Below are 18,849 nucleotides of genomic sequence, written 5' to 3'. Positions count from 1 at the left end.
AGGCTGCGAGATAACTATAAACACAATGTTTTACAATGTATCATTTCCTTCTTTTAGATCAAAGGAATGAACTTCCGTCTGTAAATGAGGTCAGTTTAACCACTTAAAGCGGAGTTCCGGCCACAAAATCGACATAATCGATTTTGGGCTATCCGCTTGCTCTTGTCTTTTTTGTTTACTTATCTTGTTATTGAAGAAAATATACTCACCTTTCTTCCACTTCCTCCCTCTGCGGCTGCGGCCCGCGCCGTCACTTCCTTTTTTGCATTGATTCCTGGGAGCTGAACGTTATCACTCCCAGGAATCAATGTGCCTGCACCGGCCCCGCTCGTCACTTCCGGTTCGGGCGCCTCATTCCCTGCTAAACAGCTTCTGGGCATGCCCAGAAGCTGTGGAGGGATGACGCATCCGCACCGGAAGTGACGAGCGGGGTCGGAGCAGGCGCATTCTGGGAGAAGAGGACGCGCTGGCTTCAGCTGCCCACATCTGAGATGGCAGCGCTGGAGAAGAAATTTTCAAGGTAAGTATTTCTTCTAAAAGGTAAGTGCGACCCGGGACAGTACAGAGGCTATCCATTGTGGAATGTACTAGCCCTGACTGTCCCGGGGGTATTTTTAGCTAAATTTCACCCCCGTGGCCGGAACTCCGCTTTAAAGACTAAGCCTTTTTCTGACACTTGTTGCTTACAAGTTAAAATCAGTATTTCTCTTTGGTTCATTGATGGACACAGCTCCTGATCTTCATAACCATTGGGTTATACTGCGCTCTACCGGAGTAGGACACTAGGCCAAAAAAGAATCTGCCTACGCCTATGGGCAGTCCCAGGGGGTATACTCCCTCTCTCTGCTATAGGTACTTTTTTCTGCCTAGTCAAGAGTAAGGACCTCGTTCCTTGCTGGGATTTCTGGTCCTGTGAGATCTACGATCAACTGCCGGACTGGGCGATGGGTTGGATAATCTAGATCCAGTGGTCATCCCAGTCTGGCTAGCGAGTGCGCGCAGACCTCAGCTCTGCGGTACCCCCACCGGACGGGGGCTGGCCTGCGAGGTAAACGCATTGTGGGGTCGCATTCGACCGGGTCTCAGCCCAAGTTGCAGCATTCCTCCTGGTCGACAGCCAACCGATTCCGATGGAGAGGTGTTCTGTCTGACATAATGCCCGCCTGGTTCCTGGTATGGTAAGTAGCTGTCTCCCCTCTCCCCCTCTTTCCCGTCAGGAACCCCCTTCATCTGTGCCCTCCCCTCCACTTAGGCTGGGGCCCTGTGGGTGGTCTGGCCACCTCCCCAGGTTGGGGCAGGGCGCTATGCTGGTGATGGGGGGGTGGCTTGCGCCGCCGGCGACTGGACAATTGGCGGGGGTGCACCTGATGGGGGCTCCTACCAGGGCCCCCCCGTTCTGCCTTGGCCATGACGGTGGAGCCCTCTGGGCACTGATTTCGATCCCCTGGTGCTCATTCCTGGATCCTTTCATTTCCTGATCGACGCTCGTGCAGTGCAGGTTCTCCTGGTGACTGCGGTGCCTGGTTTCTGTAGGGTGGTGAGTCTGGTGGGGTCTTCGCCCTCTCTGCTAAGGATCGGTTGGTGCTCTGACTGGCAACCTGGTGGTGCTGCCAGAGCAGTGGAGGTGGTCCCTTAGCAGTGTTTTACACTTTTTTGTGGCTCCCCCTGGTGACTCATGGAATCTTTGTAGCACATTTCCCCACCTGATCCCCTCTCTGGGGCTGTGGGGCCCTCCAGGTCCCATCCATCCATCCATCGATGCACTGACAGCGGTCCTGGAGTCCCTTGTGTCCCGGGTGGAGGTGGCTTTTGGGCGACGGGCTGACATAAAAGCGCCCCCCGCCTTTCCCTGCCTCATCAGCCTCCCCAGATCCTGAGTCTGATTTGGCTGCCACAGGTGTGGGTCACCCTGCTGGGTCTGCGACCACGCATCCTAAATCTTCAGATAGTGAGGATGATTCCTCCGCTTCTGCAACTGCGCATGAAAAGGCGCTGGTGGACGCACTGATTGTATTTGTGCTTGAAACTTTAGGTTGTAGGACGCAGCTGTTGGTGCGATGGAGGCGCAGGTTCTGTTTGGCACTCACGAGCTATCCAGAGCAGCAAAGGAGTTCCCTTTGTCCTCCTATTTTGACAGAATTGTCACTGACGAGTGGGTACAACCAAAGCTTCCCCTGGGGGTCCCTAAGCGAGTTTCTAGGCGATACCCCTATAAGGAGTTCTTTATTAAGACGTTCCACCGGTGATGGACCCTCTGGTTTTCCAGATTGAACAAGGCAACCATGATTCCGGTTAAGGGGTCCCCGGCCTTTAAGAATCCGGCTGACAGGTAGGCGGAGGCTGTGGTCCGCAATATGTACACTCTGGCTGGTTTGGCACTGAGGTTGGTATTTACCAGTGCCTTGGTGTTGCAAATTCTGACCGAGTGGGCTAAGCTTTTACGCCGTGACCTGGAGGGAGAACAGCTCACCCCTGCCTTTGCTGAGCTGGCGGACCAGCTGGTCCAGGGGCTGCAGTTTATCTTTGATGCCTCTTTGGATGCGGCTCCCCTAGTGGCTCGGCTCTCTGTTTCGGCAGTGGTCCTTGGGCGTGTCTTTCGACTTAAATGCTGGTCTGCAGACCAGACTTCTAAAAAGGCTTTGACTAATCTCTCCTTTCAAGGGGATTGCCAGTTTGGGGTTACCCTGGATGACATCATTAACACTCTCACAGGGGGAAAGAGTACTTTTCTTCCGCAGGCTGCTAAGGGCAAGGAACCTTGTTGTAGATGTGGGCCCTCCTTCCCGGCTCATAAGATAAGAAGTTTTTTCCGTCCCTCGGGTCGACTGACAAGGGCGCAAGCCTTTCAGGGCCTCCTCTGGAGGATCCAAACTAACCTGGTCCGGCAAGCCGAGAGCGGGCTTCTCCAAACCTGTGGACAAGGCTCCTTTCGCATGACGGTGCGCCCTCATCTGTATCGGGGGTGGGGGGACGTCTTTGTTGGTTTCCAGACCCGTGGATTTTCTTGGTACAAAACAAGTGGGTTCACAAATTCATTCGGTCCGGCTACAAAATCGAATTTCACTCTTGTCCCCCGGCAAGGTTCTTCCAACTTGCGCCTGTCCCCGGACTGTTTACAGGGTCTGTTTGGGGCAGTACAAGACCTGTTGCTTCAAGGGGTGTTTGTCCCAGTTCCGACTTCAGAACGTTTTCAGGGTTTTTACTCAAACCGGTTCATAGTTCCCAGGAAGGAAGGCAAGGTGCGTCCAATCCTGGACCTCAAGGCGCTGAGCTGCTTTGTGCAGGTGCAGAAGTTCTTGCCTCTTAACATCAAGGATGCTTACCTTCACATTCCAATATGTGCTGGTCACCAGCGCATCCTCCGCTTTGCCGTGGGAGAGGAGCATTATCAGTTTGTGGCGTTACCCTTTGGTCTCGCCTCTGCTCCTTGGGTCTTCACAAAAGTGTTAGCCCTGGTGCTAGCATGGTTATGCCAACGGGGGATCACGGTACTAGGCTACTTGGAAGACCTCCTTCTGTGAGCGGAGTCTCCTACTGCTCTGGTGGAAAACCTGGAAATCACCATACGAACTTTGAAGGAGTTCGGTTGGATTCTGAATTTTCAGAGGTCTGCTCTGGTTCCGTCCACAAAGCTGGACTATCTGGGTCTGACTCTGGAGTCGGCCTTAGCCAGAGTGCTCCTTCCTCTGGACAAACTCCAGAAATTGCAGGCTCCAATTCGTCTCCTGTCCAGCAGATGGTCATTTGTCCGAACTTGCATGCGAGTGCTGGGGCTGATGGTGTCTACCTTTTTTGAGGCGGTTTTGTTTGCACAGTTCCATACAAGGTCCCTTCAAATGGAGATTCTGGCCAAATGGCACAAGACTCCTCAGTCTCTGAACAATCAGATCTGGCTGAGCCGGGGAACGAAGGAGTCCCTGATAATAGTGGCTTTGTTCTCCGGCTGGGCAAATCCTTCCTCCTCTTGTATTGGACAGTGATTACCATCGATGCCAGCCTGTCCAGCTGGGGAGGCGTCCTCTGCAAAATTTCTGCTCAGGGGATCTGGACACCGAAGAGTCCAGACTACCGATCAATGTCTTGGAAGCGATCAGACTGTGCCTGGACCATTGGACGGATCGCCTTCAGGGATGTCCAGTGTGCATTTAATCAGACAATGCCATGGCCTTGGCTTATATTAATCACCAAGGGGGCATAAAAAGTGTCCTGGCGGCTCTGGAGGTAGCTGGCATTCTAAGGTGGGCAGAATGGTTTGTTCCAGCCCTCCCGGTCGTACATATTCCCGGGGTGAAAAACTGGCAGGCGGATTACCTTAGTTGGCAGGCGTTCATCCAGAGGTGTTTCATCAGTTGTGCCTCCGGTGGGGCATCCCCAAGGTGGATCTGTTGGTGTCTTGGCTCAACAGAAAGGTGCAGAGGTTTGTGGCTCGATCACGGGATCCTCTGGCGGATGCCACAGACGCGCTGGTGGCCCCGTAGGGTCAGTAAATCTGATTTATGCCTTCCCTCCTCTCAAGCTTCTGCCAAGACTTCTATGCAGGATTGAGGCAGAAGGAATTCCGGTCATCTTAGTTTCTCTGGACTGGCCTCGCTGGGCTTGGTACGCCGTTAGGAAATCTACTTCTAAGAAGATCTACCATCGTACATTGAGTGGTGTGAGTCTCTGGAGGTTCATCCTCGCTCCTTCTTGGTGGCTAGGATCTTGATCTTCCTTCAACGGGGAGTTGAACAGAAATTTGCCTTGAGTACCATTAAGGGCCAGGTGTCGTCTTTGTCGGTCTTCTACCAACAACCCTTGGCCACACACACCCAGGTGTGTACCTTTCTTCAGGGTGTCTGACATTTGATTCCTCCAGTGCTGTCTCCGTGCCGCCTTGGGACCTCAATTTGGTGCTTTCGGTCCTCCAGAAGCCTCCCTTTGAGAACCCTTGGGAGATTCCCTTGCTTATGCTGTCTCTGAAGGTGGCTTTTTTGGTGGCTTTCACCTCTGCATGCAGGGTGTCGGATTTGGCGGCATTTTCCTGTCGTTTACATTACTTGGCGATTCACAGAGATAAGGTGGTTCTTCGCCCCAGTCCATCATTCCTCCTAAAGGTTGTCTCTAATTTTCATTTGAATGAAGACATTGGATATTTTGGCCTAGAAAACAGGGAAGGCATGTGGCTGGGCAATTAGGGTGTACCTGGCAGCTACGGAGTCTTACAGGAAGTCAGACCCACTATTTGTGCTCACGGATGGACCTCGGAAAAGGTTGTCCGCTTCCTCTTCGACCATTTGCAGTTGGATCAGACAGACGGTTTTTCAAGCCTATTCCATCAGGGGGTCAGGTTCCTCTTTTCCCTATCAAGGTGCACTTTACTCAGGCACTTAGTGCCTCCTTGGCCTTCTGTCATCAGGCGTCAGTGATACAGGTTTGCAAGGCGGCCACCTGGCCGTCGGTGCACACTTTTACAAAGTTCTATAAAGTTGATGTGTTGGCATCTGTGGATGCTTATTTTGGCCACAAGGTTTTGCAGGCCGCTGTTTAGAGGACCTGATCCTCTTTGAGGGTGTATTGTTTTTTTTCAGGTGGGCTCCAGTTGTTTTGGTTGAGCTCCTGTTGCCCGATTGGCTACTGTTTAGCCTTGGGGAATTTTTTGCTGTTTCCACCCCTCATGTTTAACCACTTAGCGACCGCTCACTGCAGTTTCACTGCGGCAGGCAGCCGCTCCTGGGCAAAGCGACGTAGTACTGCGTCGCTCGCTCACTAGACTCTAGGGGGCGAGCGCACGCCGCCGACGGCGCGCTCCCACCCCTGTTTGTCAGCTGGGGAGCCAGTGCGTGTGACCCGCCGGCCACTCGCGATCTCCCCCCGCTCACAGAGAAGGACAGACGGCTGATGTAAACACAGCCGTCTGTCATTCTCCCTTAGATGATCACAGAGGCTTAATTGATCCTGCTATATAGGATCGCATGTCTCTGTGATGATCTCACAAACCACGCCACTCTACAGTTAGAATCACGCCCCTAGGGTCACAGTTAACCCCTTCCCTGCCAGTGTCATTTTTACAGTAACCGTGCATATTTTAGCATATTATTACTGTAGGAATGTCACTGGTACCCCCAAAAATGTCAGTTAGGGGTCCGATCTGTCCGCCGTAAAGTCGCAGTCCCGCAAAAAATCGCAGAACAGCACCATTAATAGTAAAAAAATTGTCGGTCTTTTTTTGTTTATAGCGCAAAAAATAAAAATCGCACAGGTGATCAAATACCACCAAAAGAAAGCTCTATTTGTGGGGAAAAAAGGACATCAATTTAGTTTGGGTGCACGGTCGTGCGACGCTGTAATTGTCTGTTAAAGTAACGCAGTGCCGAATCACAAAATAGGGACTGGTCATTGAGCAGCCAAATCCTCCGGTCTTAAAGTGGTTAACACTGCTTTGGGACATCCAAATGGTTATAAGGACCAGGAGCGGTGTCTGTCAATGAACAAAAGAGAAAATGGGATTTTTGAAAATACATTTCACTGATGTTCATTGACGGACACAGCACCCACCCCTCTGTGGAGTTGTAATTCTTCTGACACTGCTTGTAACAAAACTGAGTACCTATAGCAGAGAGAGGGAGTATACCCCCTGGGCCTGCCCATAGGCATAGACAGATTCTTTTTCTGCCTAGTGTCCTACTCCTGAAGGGGGCAGTATAGCCCAATAGTAATGAAGATCAGGAGCTGTGTCTGTCGATGAACATCAGAGAAATGGATTTCATGGTTAGTCCATTTTTTTTTTTTTTTTTTGCTTGAAAATTACTTGGAACCCCCAAACATTATTTATATATAGATTGTCACACTGTATTTGCTCAGCAGTCTTTCAAATGCAATTTTTTGGGAGAAAATACACTTAAAAAAAAAACAAACAAAAAAAAACTAAACAGTAAAGTTAGCCCAATTTATTTGTATAATGTGAAAGATGATGTTAAGCCCAGAATCGTGAGAGAATCAGCATCTTTATTCTAAGCAAAAAAATTGTGATTCTCATTTTATCCAGAATCGTGCAGCTCTACTTGAAGGATAAGGTTTCATGAGTCTATGTCCACCAAAAAAACTTTTTGTATGTCTCTGCAGGAGGATGTTGGTCTTCTCTCCCATCTCCTGGAGGCTCTGGAGTCAGGAGCACCACCTCATGGTGGAATTGCATTGGGTAGGTGTTTTATGTTTTGCATTTTGGAGTGCTTTGATTCCAGGCATCCTACTCTATTTTTATTTTATAACTATTATTTATTAGTTAATGTTAAAGCTTGCTGATTTGGTACTGACAAACCATTAACACGGTATACGCACCTGATGTGTATCAAATATGATGCTCAATAAGTATAGTCTGTATATAGAAAAGTCTCTAAGGGACAGATTGTGGGCGCTAAAAGGATTCACACAACTCCTGCAACCAATCTTGGATGGATCTACTCATGTGCAGAAAAAAGAAAGAAGCAGGGTGCTGGAGTTAGTAAAATCTCAGTAGTACCATTTATTAAAACAACTGAATCCAGCTGGAGTGTATGGAAGACATCATCGGGCAGCATGGAAGCATAACTCATCCAGGTAGGGCCGATCATGCAGCAGCAGCAGGATGACAGCAGCGCCGGTAATGGACAAAGGGTGGGCAGACTGGCAGCATCTGTAACCACAAACAAAGGCAGCAGCTGTCAATGGAGCAGGAAGATGTGGTGGGGGGCCACTGCACGTTTTAGGGGCTGTTGCCTCTGCTGCTACGGAAGCTGCAGGTCTGCCCGCCATTTCTCCATTACTGAAAAAAATGGAAAATTGCAGCGCTAAACCAAAATAACAAACATCATGTGACCATAAGTGAATACATGAATACACAAATCAAATAAATGAAATATAAGATGATCAAGTGTAGCCACTGAAAAAAGTTCATAAAGAGAGTCCCAGGTAGTGATAGGTGTGCATCCGAATACAAAGGTGATATTCAACCGTGCCAGGAGACCCCACACCAAAGATCAATAAATTGCGCTCACCGGAGAGTATGGACCCAAGATACTATATAGTATATGGGCCATACGGCTGGTATTGCTGTATATACTTCCAAGACAAGGCTGGAACACGGGATATCAGGGAGGTAGCCACAGTATCACAATGGAAGCCGTAGATCTCTCACAGTTGTACATGGAGATGGCTTCCTCCTATGATTATGTCTGCTTAGAGGAAACGCGTTAGAAACGTCATTCATGCCATCTACTTCTGTATTACATGCCTAAGTTCATTGGATGCTTGTAAGTGTTTTTTTGGCTTTTATATTATAATAGTCTAGCGGTTTTACACTATGTCGGGCTTATCTGGCTTCCTCCATGTACAACTGTGAGAGATCTACGGCTTCCGTTGTGATACTGTGGCTACCTTCCTGATATCCGGTGTTCCAGCCTTGTCTTGGAAGTATACAGCAATACCAGCCCGTATGGCCCATATACTATCTTGGGTCCATACTCTCCGGTGAGCGCAATTTATTGATCTTTGGTGTGGGGTCTCCTGGCACGGTTGAATATCACCTTTGTATTGGGATGCACACCTATCATCACTACCTGGGACTCTATGAACTTTTTTCAGTGGCTACACTTGATCATCTCATATTTCATTTGTTTATATATCATTTATTTGATTTGTGTATTCACTTATGGTTACATGATGTTTGTTATTTTGGTTTAGCGCTGAAATTTTCTATTTTTTCACTTGTCAACACATGTCGGTTGATTTGCTAGCAGCTTTTCTGGTTTTATCATTTTTTTGTTAGCGCAGTTTATTTACCATTTTATTTCTCCATTACTGGCTGTTTTATGCTTCCACGCTGCCTGATGGTGTCTTCTATACACTCCAACTGGATACAGTTGTTGTAAATGTAAGTGTGCTTTGGTATAAATGGTAGTACTGCAATTTTATTAACTCCGGTGCCCTGCTTCTTTCTTTTTCCTGACTACATGCTGGCTCAACGTAAGGAGGTAATCAGAATCACTAAGGTTTTTTCCAACCAGATTTCTTCTCGAAGAACCTGTCCACACAAAACTTAAAAAGCAGATGGACGGACAATGTGTTGAATCACTAATTGTAAAAATTTCAGCAGAAGGGTGGGTTCCACTTGTTTTGGAATTGGGTAATGAAGTGCAGGGATTTTACAGCCTTTGATATATGGAGCCAGCAGGTGATTTAGCCTGCCAAATTATTTATCCAAGCTAAAATTTAAAGGAGGAATGACCCCTTTAAAGTGGAACCTCACTGTCCCAATCAACATTGATAATGTTTAATCATTATGCTGCTAGCATTAGTAAATAGTTAGGAAACTGTATCATGTTTTTTTTTTTTTTTTTTTACATTTCTTCAGTTACCTACTGGTTTCTTGCCTTTACGAATGGGGTCATACATCCCATGAGTTTTCTCAGCTAAGCACACTCTCCTGCATGCATCCCTGAGCGAAGGGCAGATGGATTCCAGGAAGTAAATGCTACATGAATCATTTCCCCCGCACTCAAGATGGCCATGGCCAGAAATGCTAGGGGGTGTTTTTCAAAGTGATTTCTCAATCAAATAAAGCATGGAGACATGGATGGGGGAGTGTGCTTTAAATATTAAAAACAAATTAAATAGTGTTTGTGGTGCTCAGATGCAGTGAGGATCTACTCTAGGAATATAAAGGAGGATGGGGTCTGGCTGAGTTGCTGCTTTCTGTTTTGAGTAGAAAATCAAGCCCAGGAAAAGTAAACAGAGTGGGAATTTCACTTGCAGAAAAAGTCGAGGCACAACCACAGAAAAGCAAATGATTTTCAAAGTTGAACTCCATCAATAATCTTTTTTTTGTTCTGCATAGAGTAGGGAGATGTTGCCCCACGGTCAGTTTTCATATTGATACTATAGATCCAAACATTTTAACTGGTAATAATAAATCATTACAAATTAAATTAACCACTTGCCTTCTGTGCACTTAAACACCCTTCCCATCCAGGCCAATTTTCAGCTTTCAGTGCTCTCACACTTTGACTAACAATTGCGCGGTCATGCTACACTGTACCCATATGAAATTTGTATCATTTTTTTCACACAAATAGAGCTTTCTTTCGGTGGTATTTAATCACCTCTGGGTTTTTTATTTTTTACAAAAAAAAAGAATAAAGACAGAAAATTTTGAAAAAAAAAATTTTTTCTTATTTTCTGTGAGTAAATTTTGAAAATAAATTTTTCTCCTTCACTGATGTGCGCTGATGAGGCGGCACTGATAGGCTGCACTGATGGGCACTGATGAGGTGGTACTTATGGGCACTGATGAGGAGGTACTAATATGCCGCACTGATAGGCGGCACTGATGAGCACTGAGAGGTGGCACTGCTGGGCACTGACAGGTGGCACTGATGGGCACTGGACACTGACAGGTGGCACTGATGGGCAGCACCATCAGTGCCCACACTCAGTGCCCATAGTGCTGCCAGTCAGTGCTCATCAGTGCCTAGATGAGCAGGCACTGATGGGCACTGACTAGCAGCACTATGGGCACTGATTGTGGGCATTGATGGGGGGCACTGTGTGTGTATTTTTACCTTTAGTAATCAGGGCACTGGTGATCAGTGCCCTGATTGCATTCTCCTGTGTCCCCGGCGCTGTGAGGCTCCCCCTCCTTCCTCACACTGCAGGCTCCGTGTGAGGAAGGAGCGCCGGCGATGAGAGATGATCTCATATGTTTACATATCATCGCTCATTGGACGGCCCGATCACGTGGTGAATGGCCGCTGTGATTGGCCATTCACCACGATCTGTGATCGGCCATGTCCAAGGGACACGGCCGACACAGATTTTCCCCGCAGCGCGCTCGCGGGAGCGCGCTGGGGGCGTGTCACTGGGAGGCCGTTTAAAAACGGCCTCCCGAAAATTCAAGTCCGCGCTGCAGCCGTATATAGGCTGTAGCGCGGATGGGGGGTGGTTAAGGTATAAGTGTAACAAACCATTTAATCACAATGCACACCTAAAGTGTAACTCTATTCAAAATGAAAAATACTGGCTTGAGTAGAATTTCTGTGATCTATTTTATCACACCAGGTATATTTTAACACAGGTGATACATTTTGTACATGAATAATATAGTTGGAAATGTTCTGTTTTCAGGACTGGATCGCCTGATTTCCATTATCGTTGGAGCACCAAGTATACGTGATGTTATTGCCTTTCCAAAATCATTCCGAGGCCATGACCTTATGAGCAACGCACCGGATTATGTTTCCCCAGAAGAGCTCCGGCCTTATCACATACAGGTTACAGATAAATGAAGATGGATCATTAAGTGACTTAGATGGCCCAAAACCCCATTATCTAAGTGTCTGACCCAAGGCAGCACATCAGTCTTCCCCTTTGTACAGTTTATACCAGATAAAGGAGTCACATTTCCTGTAATGTTGCTGATGGGTCACTCTTGTGATGCCAGCTTGATGTAACATGTATCAGTGATTAACCTAGCTAGACAGAATATGGTGTGCACAATATACCATGATATGATCACGTTCCTCCAGCAGTGCCTTCCATCAGGGATGTCAGAAGATGAGCACTTTATTACTTTTATAATATCAGGAATTATGTGTCTAAGTTACTGCTGCTGTTTATGTATGAATCTATGAAAGGGAATGAAAGAACTGGCCGTGCTACTCAAGAAATCCAATTCTTTTCATGGTTCCAGTGCATACAAGTGAGAATGCGGTTGCTATAAAACACGCAGTTCTTTCACACCCTTTTAAATATGAGGACTTTTGTTTACTTGCAGCATTGCTAACAATCTGATGTACTGTATTTGTCAAGAAATTTTCTTTTTTGCTACTATAAATGTGATTTTTATTTTTTCCAGTTAAGACAATCTAATAAAACTATGAACATTTTATTTAAGTAATTTTATTACAGCATCTGTTGGCTAACATACAGTGGTGACAACTGCCGATAACCAGTGGTATGTTACTGCTGCTTCTTTAGAATACTGCATCCAACATTATTTTACCAATGCTTCATTAAAATACTTCTACTAACAAAGCGTAATAATATCCTTTAGGCTATATGCACATTGTACATGCACAGGTTTTGAAATGATTAGAATAATTGGCACACCCTGCCATCTAGGCAGGAGGGGGTTCACCCACCTGGTAGTTTCTTGTACAGATAAGGTGCAGGCTGCAGATGGCAAACTTTCTTGATCTTTTTACGCTATAGGAACCCCTGAAATAATTACCAGGGGTTCCCTGAGACCTGAAAAGATTAGTCGATTGGAGTCATTGGGAAAATTCTACTTACACTTGTAAGTACGCCTCCCTTACAGGTTTGGCCACAATGACACCCTTGTAGACAAACTGCTGGCTCTGTCAAATGGTGTTGGACCTGCAATAACGCAGGCACTATTAGACGGAAGTGTAAGTTAGCCATAGCTCAGGGAACCCTTCCAGCCACCCCTGGAGGGAACCCTGCTTGAGAATGGTAGACCTTCAGGTATGACATTGAAAGATTTTTTTTTTCTTCCCCAAAATCTGAACAGTGTCTTTCCAATGAACTGGGGATGCTGAAATGCATAGGCAATTTTATTGTAAGGCCCCATTTTCATTGCGTGTGGGCAGAGGTTTCTTGAAAGTAGCTGTGGGAATCGGACAGCGCTTGCAGCCATTAGTATATAATTGTATGTTCAGTCAATTACCTGTTGATGTTTTGGTAGCCTTGGACGCAGACAGTCTGCATAAAGGGTTGATCAACACAGGTAACCATTGCAAGTTAGATTACATGTGAATGGCTGTTGGTGCAGTCAGCCTCCCATTGGGGCTTCCTGCCCCGCAGTTAATCGCAATCGGCCCCCGCATGCAGGTCTGAATTGGGCCTAAAGGTGAACTAACCTTCTTTTATACAAATGAACATTGGTGTACAATGCAAATTGAATTGCATTGTGCTCCATAGATTTCAGTCTACCAAAAAACAGCTGTGGATCCCGCCTCAAAGTAAACAAACTAAATCATTTATGTAGGTCAATTATATACATTGTGAGGAAATTCGAAAACTTGGTACTTGATTCTGGGTTGTAGACACAGACAAATGGTAGTGCAGAGCCTGCAAAATGTCTGCCTATTGGCGATGGTAAAGGCACACACAACCATAAATGCCAATTCAGTGGAATTGGAATCGAATGCAGCATAGCAGTTTTCAGAACTCCCACAAAATTCAGTCCTTGTGATAAAATTCTGTTTTCTGCCTCAACACTGCATTTGTATAGTGCTTAGATTTTCCAATAACTATGTGGATGTAAATGGACTGTTTAGGAATTCCTTGTACAACAACATCGTTAAATCGAATGGAAATTTTACAGATTGTTCCATCTGTGGTCACTTACCTTTAGCAGTTATACATTCAGTAAGCTCCCTACTTTTTCCCCGCACACTAGTGAGTGTATGAGAGCATTCCATAGTAAGAATCCTAACACCGACTGTAGCAATGACTTTTTATTACTGATAATATTGTGATGGATTAATAAATTGTCAGGTTGCATACAATACAACACTGAAAGTCCCAGGGCAGAAATCCCATAGACAAACGATGAGAATAATAATAATAAAAAAAAAATATTTAGCACTTTTGTTTTAGGCAGCAATATGTCAAAACATTTTGATCAAATATGCATTTCTATAAACATTTGTATTTCCACGCCAACATATTTTATACATACAAAACACGCACATGAATCAGGCAGCCAGGGCCGTGACCTCATCAACGTTTCTCTCAGGTCAGCTACTGGCTAGAGCCTAGGGCCCTTCTTATACTAAAATAGTAAAAGTTCTTTAAAAGAAATAAAGTGTAAAAAGTGGCAGCAGCCCAAAGTAAAGTTCAGTTGCAGGAGGCAGAAGTAGACCGTGGCATGGAGATTAGAAGCTGGCTGGGCACATCGGTGATGGAAGAGAGTCATGGGACCTCCACTCACCCAGGAGGCGTCGGTACTCCTTTTGCTCGCGATTCTCCGCTTCCTGTTTGGTCATCTTGTGCTCTTGTTGTGTTCTCATTCCTGGTGTTATGTGCTCTCCTTGGGGGCCTGCAGGACTGGGCTGGAAGCTTGGGCTCCCTGTGGAGACTGCGGTGCGGTGGGCTGGGTCCCTGTGGCAGTTTTAATAGAGTTCAGGGTTTTGCTAAACCAGGAATTTTTGGCAGCTTGGATCTCATTGAGCAGCGCTCCTCGCTGATGCTCCAGCTCCTACAGAGGGGGAGAGAGTGAGAGAGGTCAGGCACAGGAATGTACAACCATTGCATTTCTAATTTTACTGTGTATAGCAGGGGTCTCCAAACTATGGCCCTCCAGTTGTTCAGGAGCTACAATTCCCATCATGTCTGTGAATTTCTGAGACTTACAATGCCTCATGGGACGTATAGTTCTGCAACAGTTGGAGGGCCGTAGTTTGGAGACCCCTGGTGTAAATCAACAGTTGTACAGAAGAGCGGGAAGGAATCCCAGGGTAGCAGTGTGTAGGCCCAGTTCCCCTGCATACAGCTAAAATTCCCCATCTATATACACAGACCTTCACATCTGACTGCCCTCTAAATGGCTGTGGCAGCTCTAAGGTTCACCTTTGCAGCCAAATTAGGATATCAGATCTTCATCTGTTATAAACAAGGATGTGCGCACTGTATGTCCTAAGTGGTTCTAAACCCTAAAGGTTTGTCCCCCTTAATAATTTTCTGCATTAAGATTAAAAAACTTTCTGTGTCCAGGATCCTTGTCCCCCCTATACTTACCGGAGCCTGATCTTGATCCAGCACTGTGCAGGAGAGCAGGGTCTCTCTTCCTCCTCACAGGGCAGATTGATAGTAGCGGGAGCCATTGGCGAGGGGGTGGGCAAAGCCCCACTGTCTATGTCTATAGACGCAAGTAGTTGGGCTCGGGAGTGAGCCTGCACAAGTACCCCCCTAGCAAGCAGCTTGCTAGGGGGGTACTCGGAAGGCAGGAGAAGCCAGGAGTGTCGTTGGGAGACCCCAAAAGATGATCGGGGCTGCTCTGTGCAAAGCTATTGCACAGAGCAGTAAATTATAACATGTTTGTTATTTAAAAAAAAAATAAAAGCTTAGAATCACTTTAAAGATCTCAAGGCTCAGTTGGCGCATTGTATGTTAACACACTTTTAAACCAATAGCTGCCTTTAGATGCAATGTATAAACCTGCTCCAATGAAACAACTAGAAAGGTAAGATTTTTTTTAGGTATGTTGTATCAATAGAAACACAAATGCGGGTTTCTCAAATTTGTCTGAAAATTGTAGAAATAAACCAAGTCAAAGTACAGTGACTTAATTCTTTTTACAGCAGGCGCCTCCAAACTGCGGCCCTTTTGCTTGCCTGTATCCGGGCCCTTAGGACACTATTCTTCCCACTGACACCAGCGATGGGGCATAATTCCTCCCACTGATATAAGCAATTAGTCACTATTTCTCCCTGTAATATTAATGATGGGGCACTATTTCTCCTTTTTCTGACTACAAGCACTGTGTAACTTCTTTACTCCAATGAATGCTGGGGCATTTTCTACTTCCACTGGCCACTCCGTTCCCCCCTAAAGCCTGACAGACAGTAAACCTGCCCTTTATTTTGATAGTTTGGAGACTGCTGCTTTACAGAATCAAGCGTGAACCTTTCACTCACAGAGAGCTAATCCTCAAATAATGATGCGCAGGACTTGTGATCCTTGTTGTTTTTATTTATTTATTTATTTATTTTGAGGGTGGATATTAAATTCAGCAAATCTAAAAACGAATATTTATATTGTCAGAGTCAGAAGAATACATCTGCAAATTGTTTTTTTTTGTGGGGGACGGGACTTAACCGGTTGCCGACCGCCTCAAGTACATATACTGCAGTGGTCAGTCCCGGTCAGGCAAAGTGACGTACCGGTACGTCACTAGCCTGTCACTAGCTTGTGAGCCAATAGCGGGCGAGCGCGCGCCCGTGGAGGTGCGCGCCCGCCCTGGCTCATTCCCTAACAAGTGTGTTAATGAGCGGACCCGATGTCCGCCGGTCACTCGCGATCGTTCGCCGTGAAGGGAGAAAGGCAGGCGGCTAATGTAAACAAAGCCGCCTATCATTCTCCCCTGTGTAAAAATGGAGATCATACGTTTCTACTATGTAGGACCGTTGATCTCTGTTCTTACACCAGTAGCCATGTCCAATCACAGTTAGAAACACGTCCCTAGGGACACACTTAACCCCTCCTTCCCCAATAAAGTTAACCCCTTCCTTGCCAGTGTCATTTATACAGTAACAGTGCATATTTATAGCACTGATTACTGTAGTAATGTCACTAGTACCCCCAAAAGTGTCAAAAATGTCAGTCAAGGGTCCGATCTGTCTGCCGCAATGTCGCAGTCCCGCAAAAAAAATCGCAGATCGCCGCCATTACTCGTTAAAAAAAAAAACAACAACAAAAATGACAAAAATCTTTCCCTTAGTTAGTAAACGCAATAACTTTTGCGCAAACCAATCAAAATACGCTTATTGGGATTTTTTTTTTTTACCAAGCATATGTAGTAAAAAACAAATTGGCCAAAAATGTTAAAAAATTTTGATTTTTACATTTTTTTTTTTTGGGGAATTTCATATAAAAAAAATATGAAAAATATTGTTATTTTTGCAAAATTGTCGCTCTTTGTTTATAGCGCATGATCAAAAAATCGCACAGGTGATCAAATACCACCAAAAGAAAGCTCTGTTTGTGGGGAAAAAAAGGACGTCAAATTTGTTTAGGTACAGCGTCGCATGACCACGCAATTGTCCGTTAAATTCACGCAGTGCCGAATCGCAAAATAGGCCCTGGTCAGGAAGGGGGTAAAATTTTCCGGGGCTTAAGTGGTTAAATGCTGAGATCTGTGCTTGAGCTCCCAGGTCTGTACACCTGCCACAGCAACAGAACGTTTATCCTGGAGATGTCCTACCAGTTTACTGTATCCAACCAGTCTCCACCTATAACTTAAAAATGACATTTGGGTGGGTAGGACATCTTGATGGGATACTTAGAAGGGAAAAACATGCCGCAAATATAAAGTGCAGGCATTTAGAAGTATGCACATGTAAACTCAGTCTCTAAAATCTTCCTGTTTAGCTGAAAGCAGGGCAGTTCTAAGAGGCAAAGCTCCAATACTTCTGGATATTGTCACTTGCTGGTAAGCCCTGCCCCCACTCAGCCTATTGATGCCTCGCTGGCTAACAAGAAGGGGCAGGCAGACTTCAGTACTTTAGAAAGTGCCAAAACTCTTCCTGCAAAAGCAGCTCTGTGTTCGGCCATAAAAACGGAACAAGCAAGACTAGGACCTCTGCATATCTTCTCTTCGTGCTCTTTCAGTGGCACTCAATAGGTCTGACCTGGTTCCATTCCAAAGGAAAATGTTTCTGTTTATATGGGGGGATAAGAGGCTCCGGGTGAACAAATGCACCTTGCACACTGCCAGGGGGAGAGGCAATTTGGGGGTCCCAGACTTGATCAAATATTTTTATGCAGTCCAGTTAAAAGGGGACGGTGTTTCACACCTGGTGGCAATGCCCCAAGGTGCGGCGTTATTGGATTTGAGTATATAATTTTATCTATTCCCTAACCAAGGTTAATCTGCACAAGTCCCGAAACAAGCATTATTGGGCAGCTAGGTGGAGAATGCCCCGAGACATTCTAAACGATTAATTACCTTTATATTTGTGGCAGCGAGGATAGTGATCGCTAGGTCATGGAGGTCAGCTATCCTACCTTTCAACCTACTTAAGGTGAAACTCTCTTGGATTATGATAAATGAACGCCTTTCGGCCATTCTGAATGATAGGGTAAAGCTGTTTGAAAAAGTCTGGAGCCCCTGGATTAATTATACTAAAGGTGATTCCCAAGCTGGTTTGTCTGAGGCAGTTTCCTGGAGATGAGTGTGAACACGCCGGTAATCTATCTTACTTATTCTTTCTATTCCTCAGATCTTTCTGCTTATTCTCTTTTCCGCAGAACATCCTTGTTAATTTTAGGGGGAACCAGATTTTTCGATTTGAAATACGGGAATACTCTCTCCTTCAGTTAGGAGGTTATGTATGCTGACGCATATACTAGGAAAGCCAGGATACTTGGCTCAAATCATCTCCTGCCACAGTTCCTCACATTTTCGCCAGATTATCGTATTTCCCAAATGGTATGATGGTTAGAATTGTATTGCGTTAATCGTAAAATTTTCAAATTGAAAATTACCTTATCGTTTGGTTTCATTATATAACAAAAATATGTCTCTTGCTAACCGTTATGTTGTTAAAGTATTCTGTGTGGGAGAGGATCAGCGGCAAAGAATTTATGTCGCTATATGCAATGTTAATTGTATTTTCTTGCTTGTCTTTGAAAATCTTAACAAAAAGGGCCATGTAAAATTATAAACTTTACATATTGTTTTACAACAGAAAGTATAGTAACTGCCATACTGCATATGGTTCTCCCAAATACAAGGCAATTTCTCTAACAGTACCATATTGGGAATGGTCCCCCTGAATGTTTTATATGTACCTGTATTTTGCACTTGGCCTCCACCAGCTGCAGCTTAGTCTGTGCCAGTTCCAGCTCCATCTCCCGCAAGTGTTTCATCAGAGAGTCCTTCTCGTCATCTCCTCTGTCCCCCGAATTATCTTTGCTGGAGCCCTGGGCCGACCCCTCCTTACTGAAGATCTCGCTGCAGTGACTGCAGGACATCACCTTGGCCTTAAAACATACAAAATAGGAAGAGGTGTAAATACCATTTTAAATTGGTAGCATGCTGAAAGCCAATTCGTGTTAAGGCATAATTTGAGAATTTACTATATTTGAGTCCAT

At 45.7% G+C, this 18,849-nt stretch overlaps 2 protein-coding genes across 4 annotated transcripts in view; one reads left to right on the top strand and one right to left on the bottom strand.

Annotated features, from left to right (window-relative positions):
- Positions 1-11,431, top strand: part of DARS2 (aspartyl-tRNA synthetase 2, mitochondrial) — an 85,048-nt gene extending 73,617 nt beyond the window's left edge. The window contains exons 16-17 of the mRNA XM_082264858.1: positions 7,102-7,177; positions 11,137-11,431. Of these exons, the coding sequence (XP_082120984.1) occupies positions 7,102-7,177; positions 11,137-11,297 (237 nt within the window). The 3' untranslated portion in view covers positions 11,298-11,431. The remainder of the gene's footprint in view (positions 1-7,101; positions 7,178-11,136) is intronic.
- A 2,044-nt stretch (positions 11,432-13,475) lies between these two features.
- Positions 13,476-18,849, bottom strand: part of RABGAP1L (RAB GTPase activating protein 1 like) — a 588,371-nt gene continuing 582,997 nt past the window's right edge. For all 3 annotated transcript variants that reach the window (XM_082265880.1, XM_082265882.1, XM_082265883.1), the window contains 2 exons: positions 18,547-18,738; positions 13,476-14,233 (listed from right to left, as the gene is read on the bottom strand). In XM_082265880.1, the coding sequence (XP_082122006.1) occupies positions 14,054-14,233; positions 18,547-18,738 (372 nt within the window). In that variant the 3' untranslated portion in view covers positions 13,476-14,053. The remainder of the gene's footprint in view (positions 14,234-18,546; positions 18,739-18,849) is intronic.

The sequence above is a fragment of the Pelophylax lessonae genome, assembly GCF_965119305.1.
Source record: "Pelophylax lessonae genome assembly, chromosome: 8".
In the NCBI taxonomy this organism is placed as follows: domain Eukaryota; kingdom Metazoa; phylum Chordata; class Amphibia; order Anura; family Ranidae; genus Pelophylax; species Pelophylax lessonae.
The sequence above is the reverse complement of the archived record's forward strand: the minus strand, read 5'-3'. Positions and strand labels throughout refer to the sequence as shown.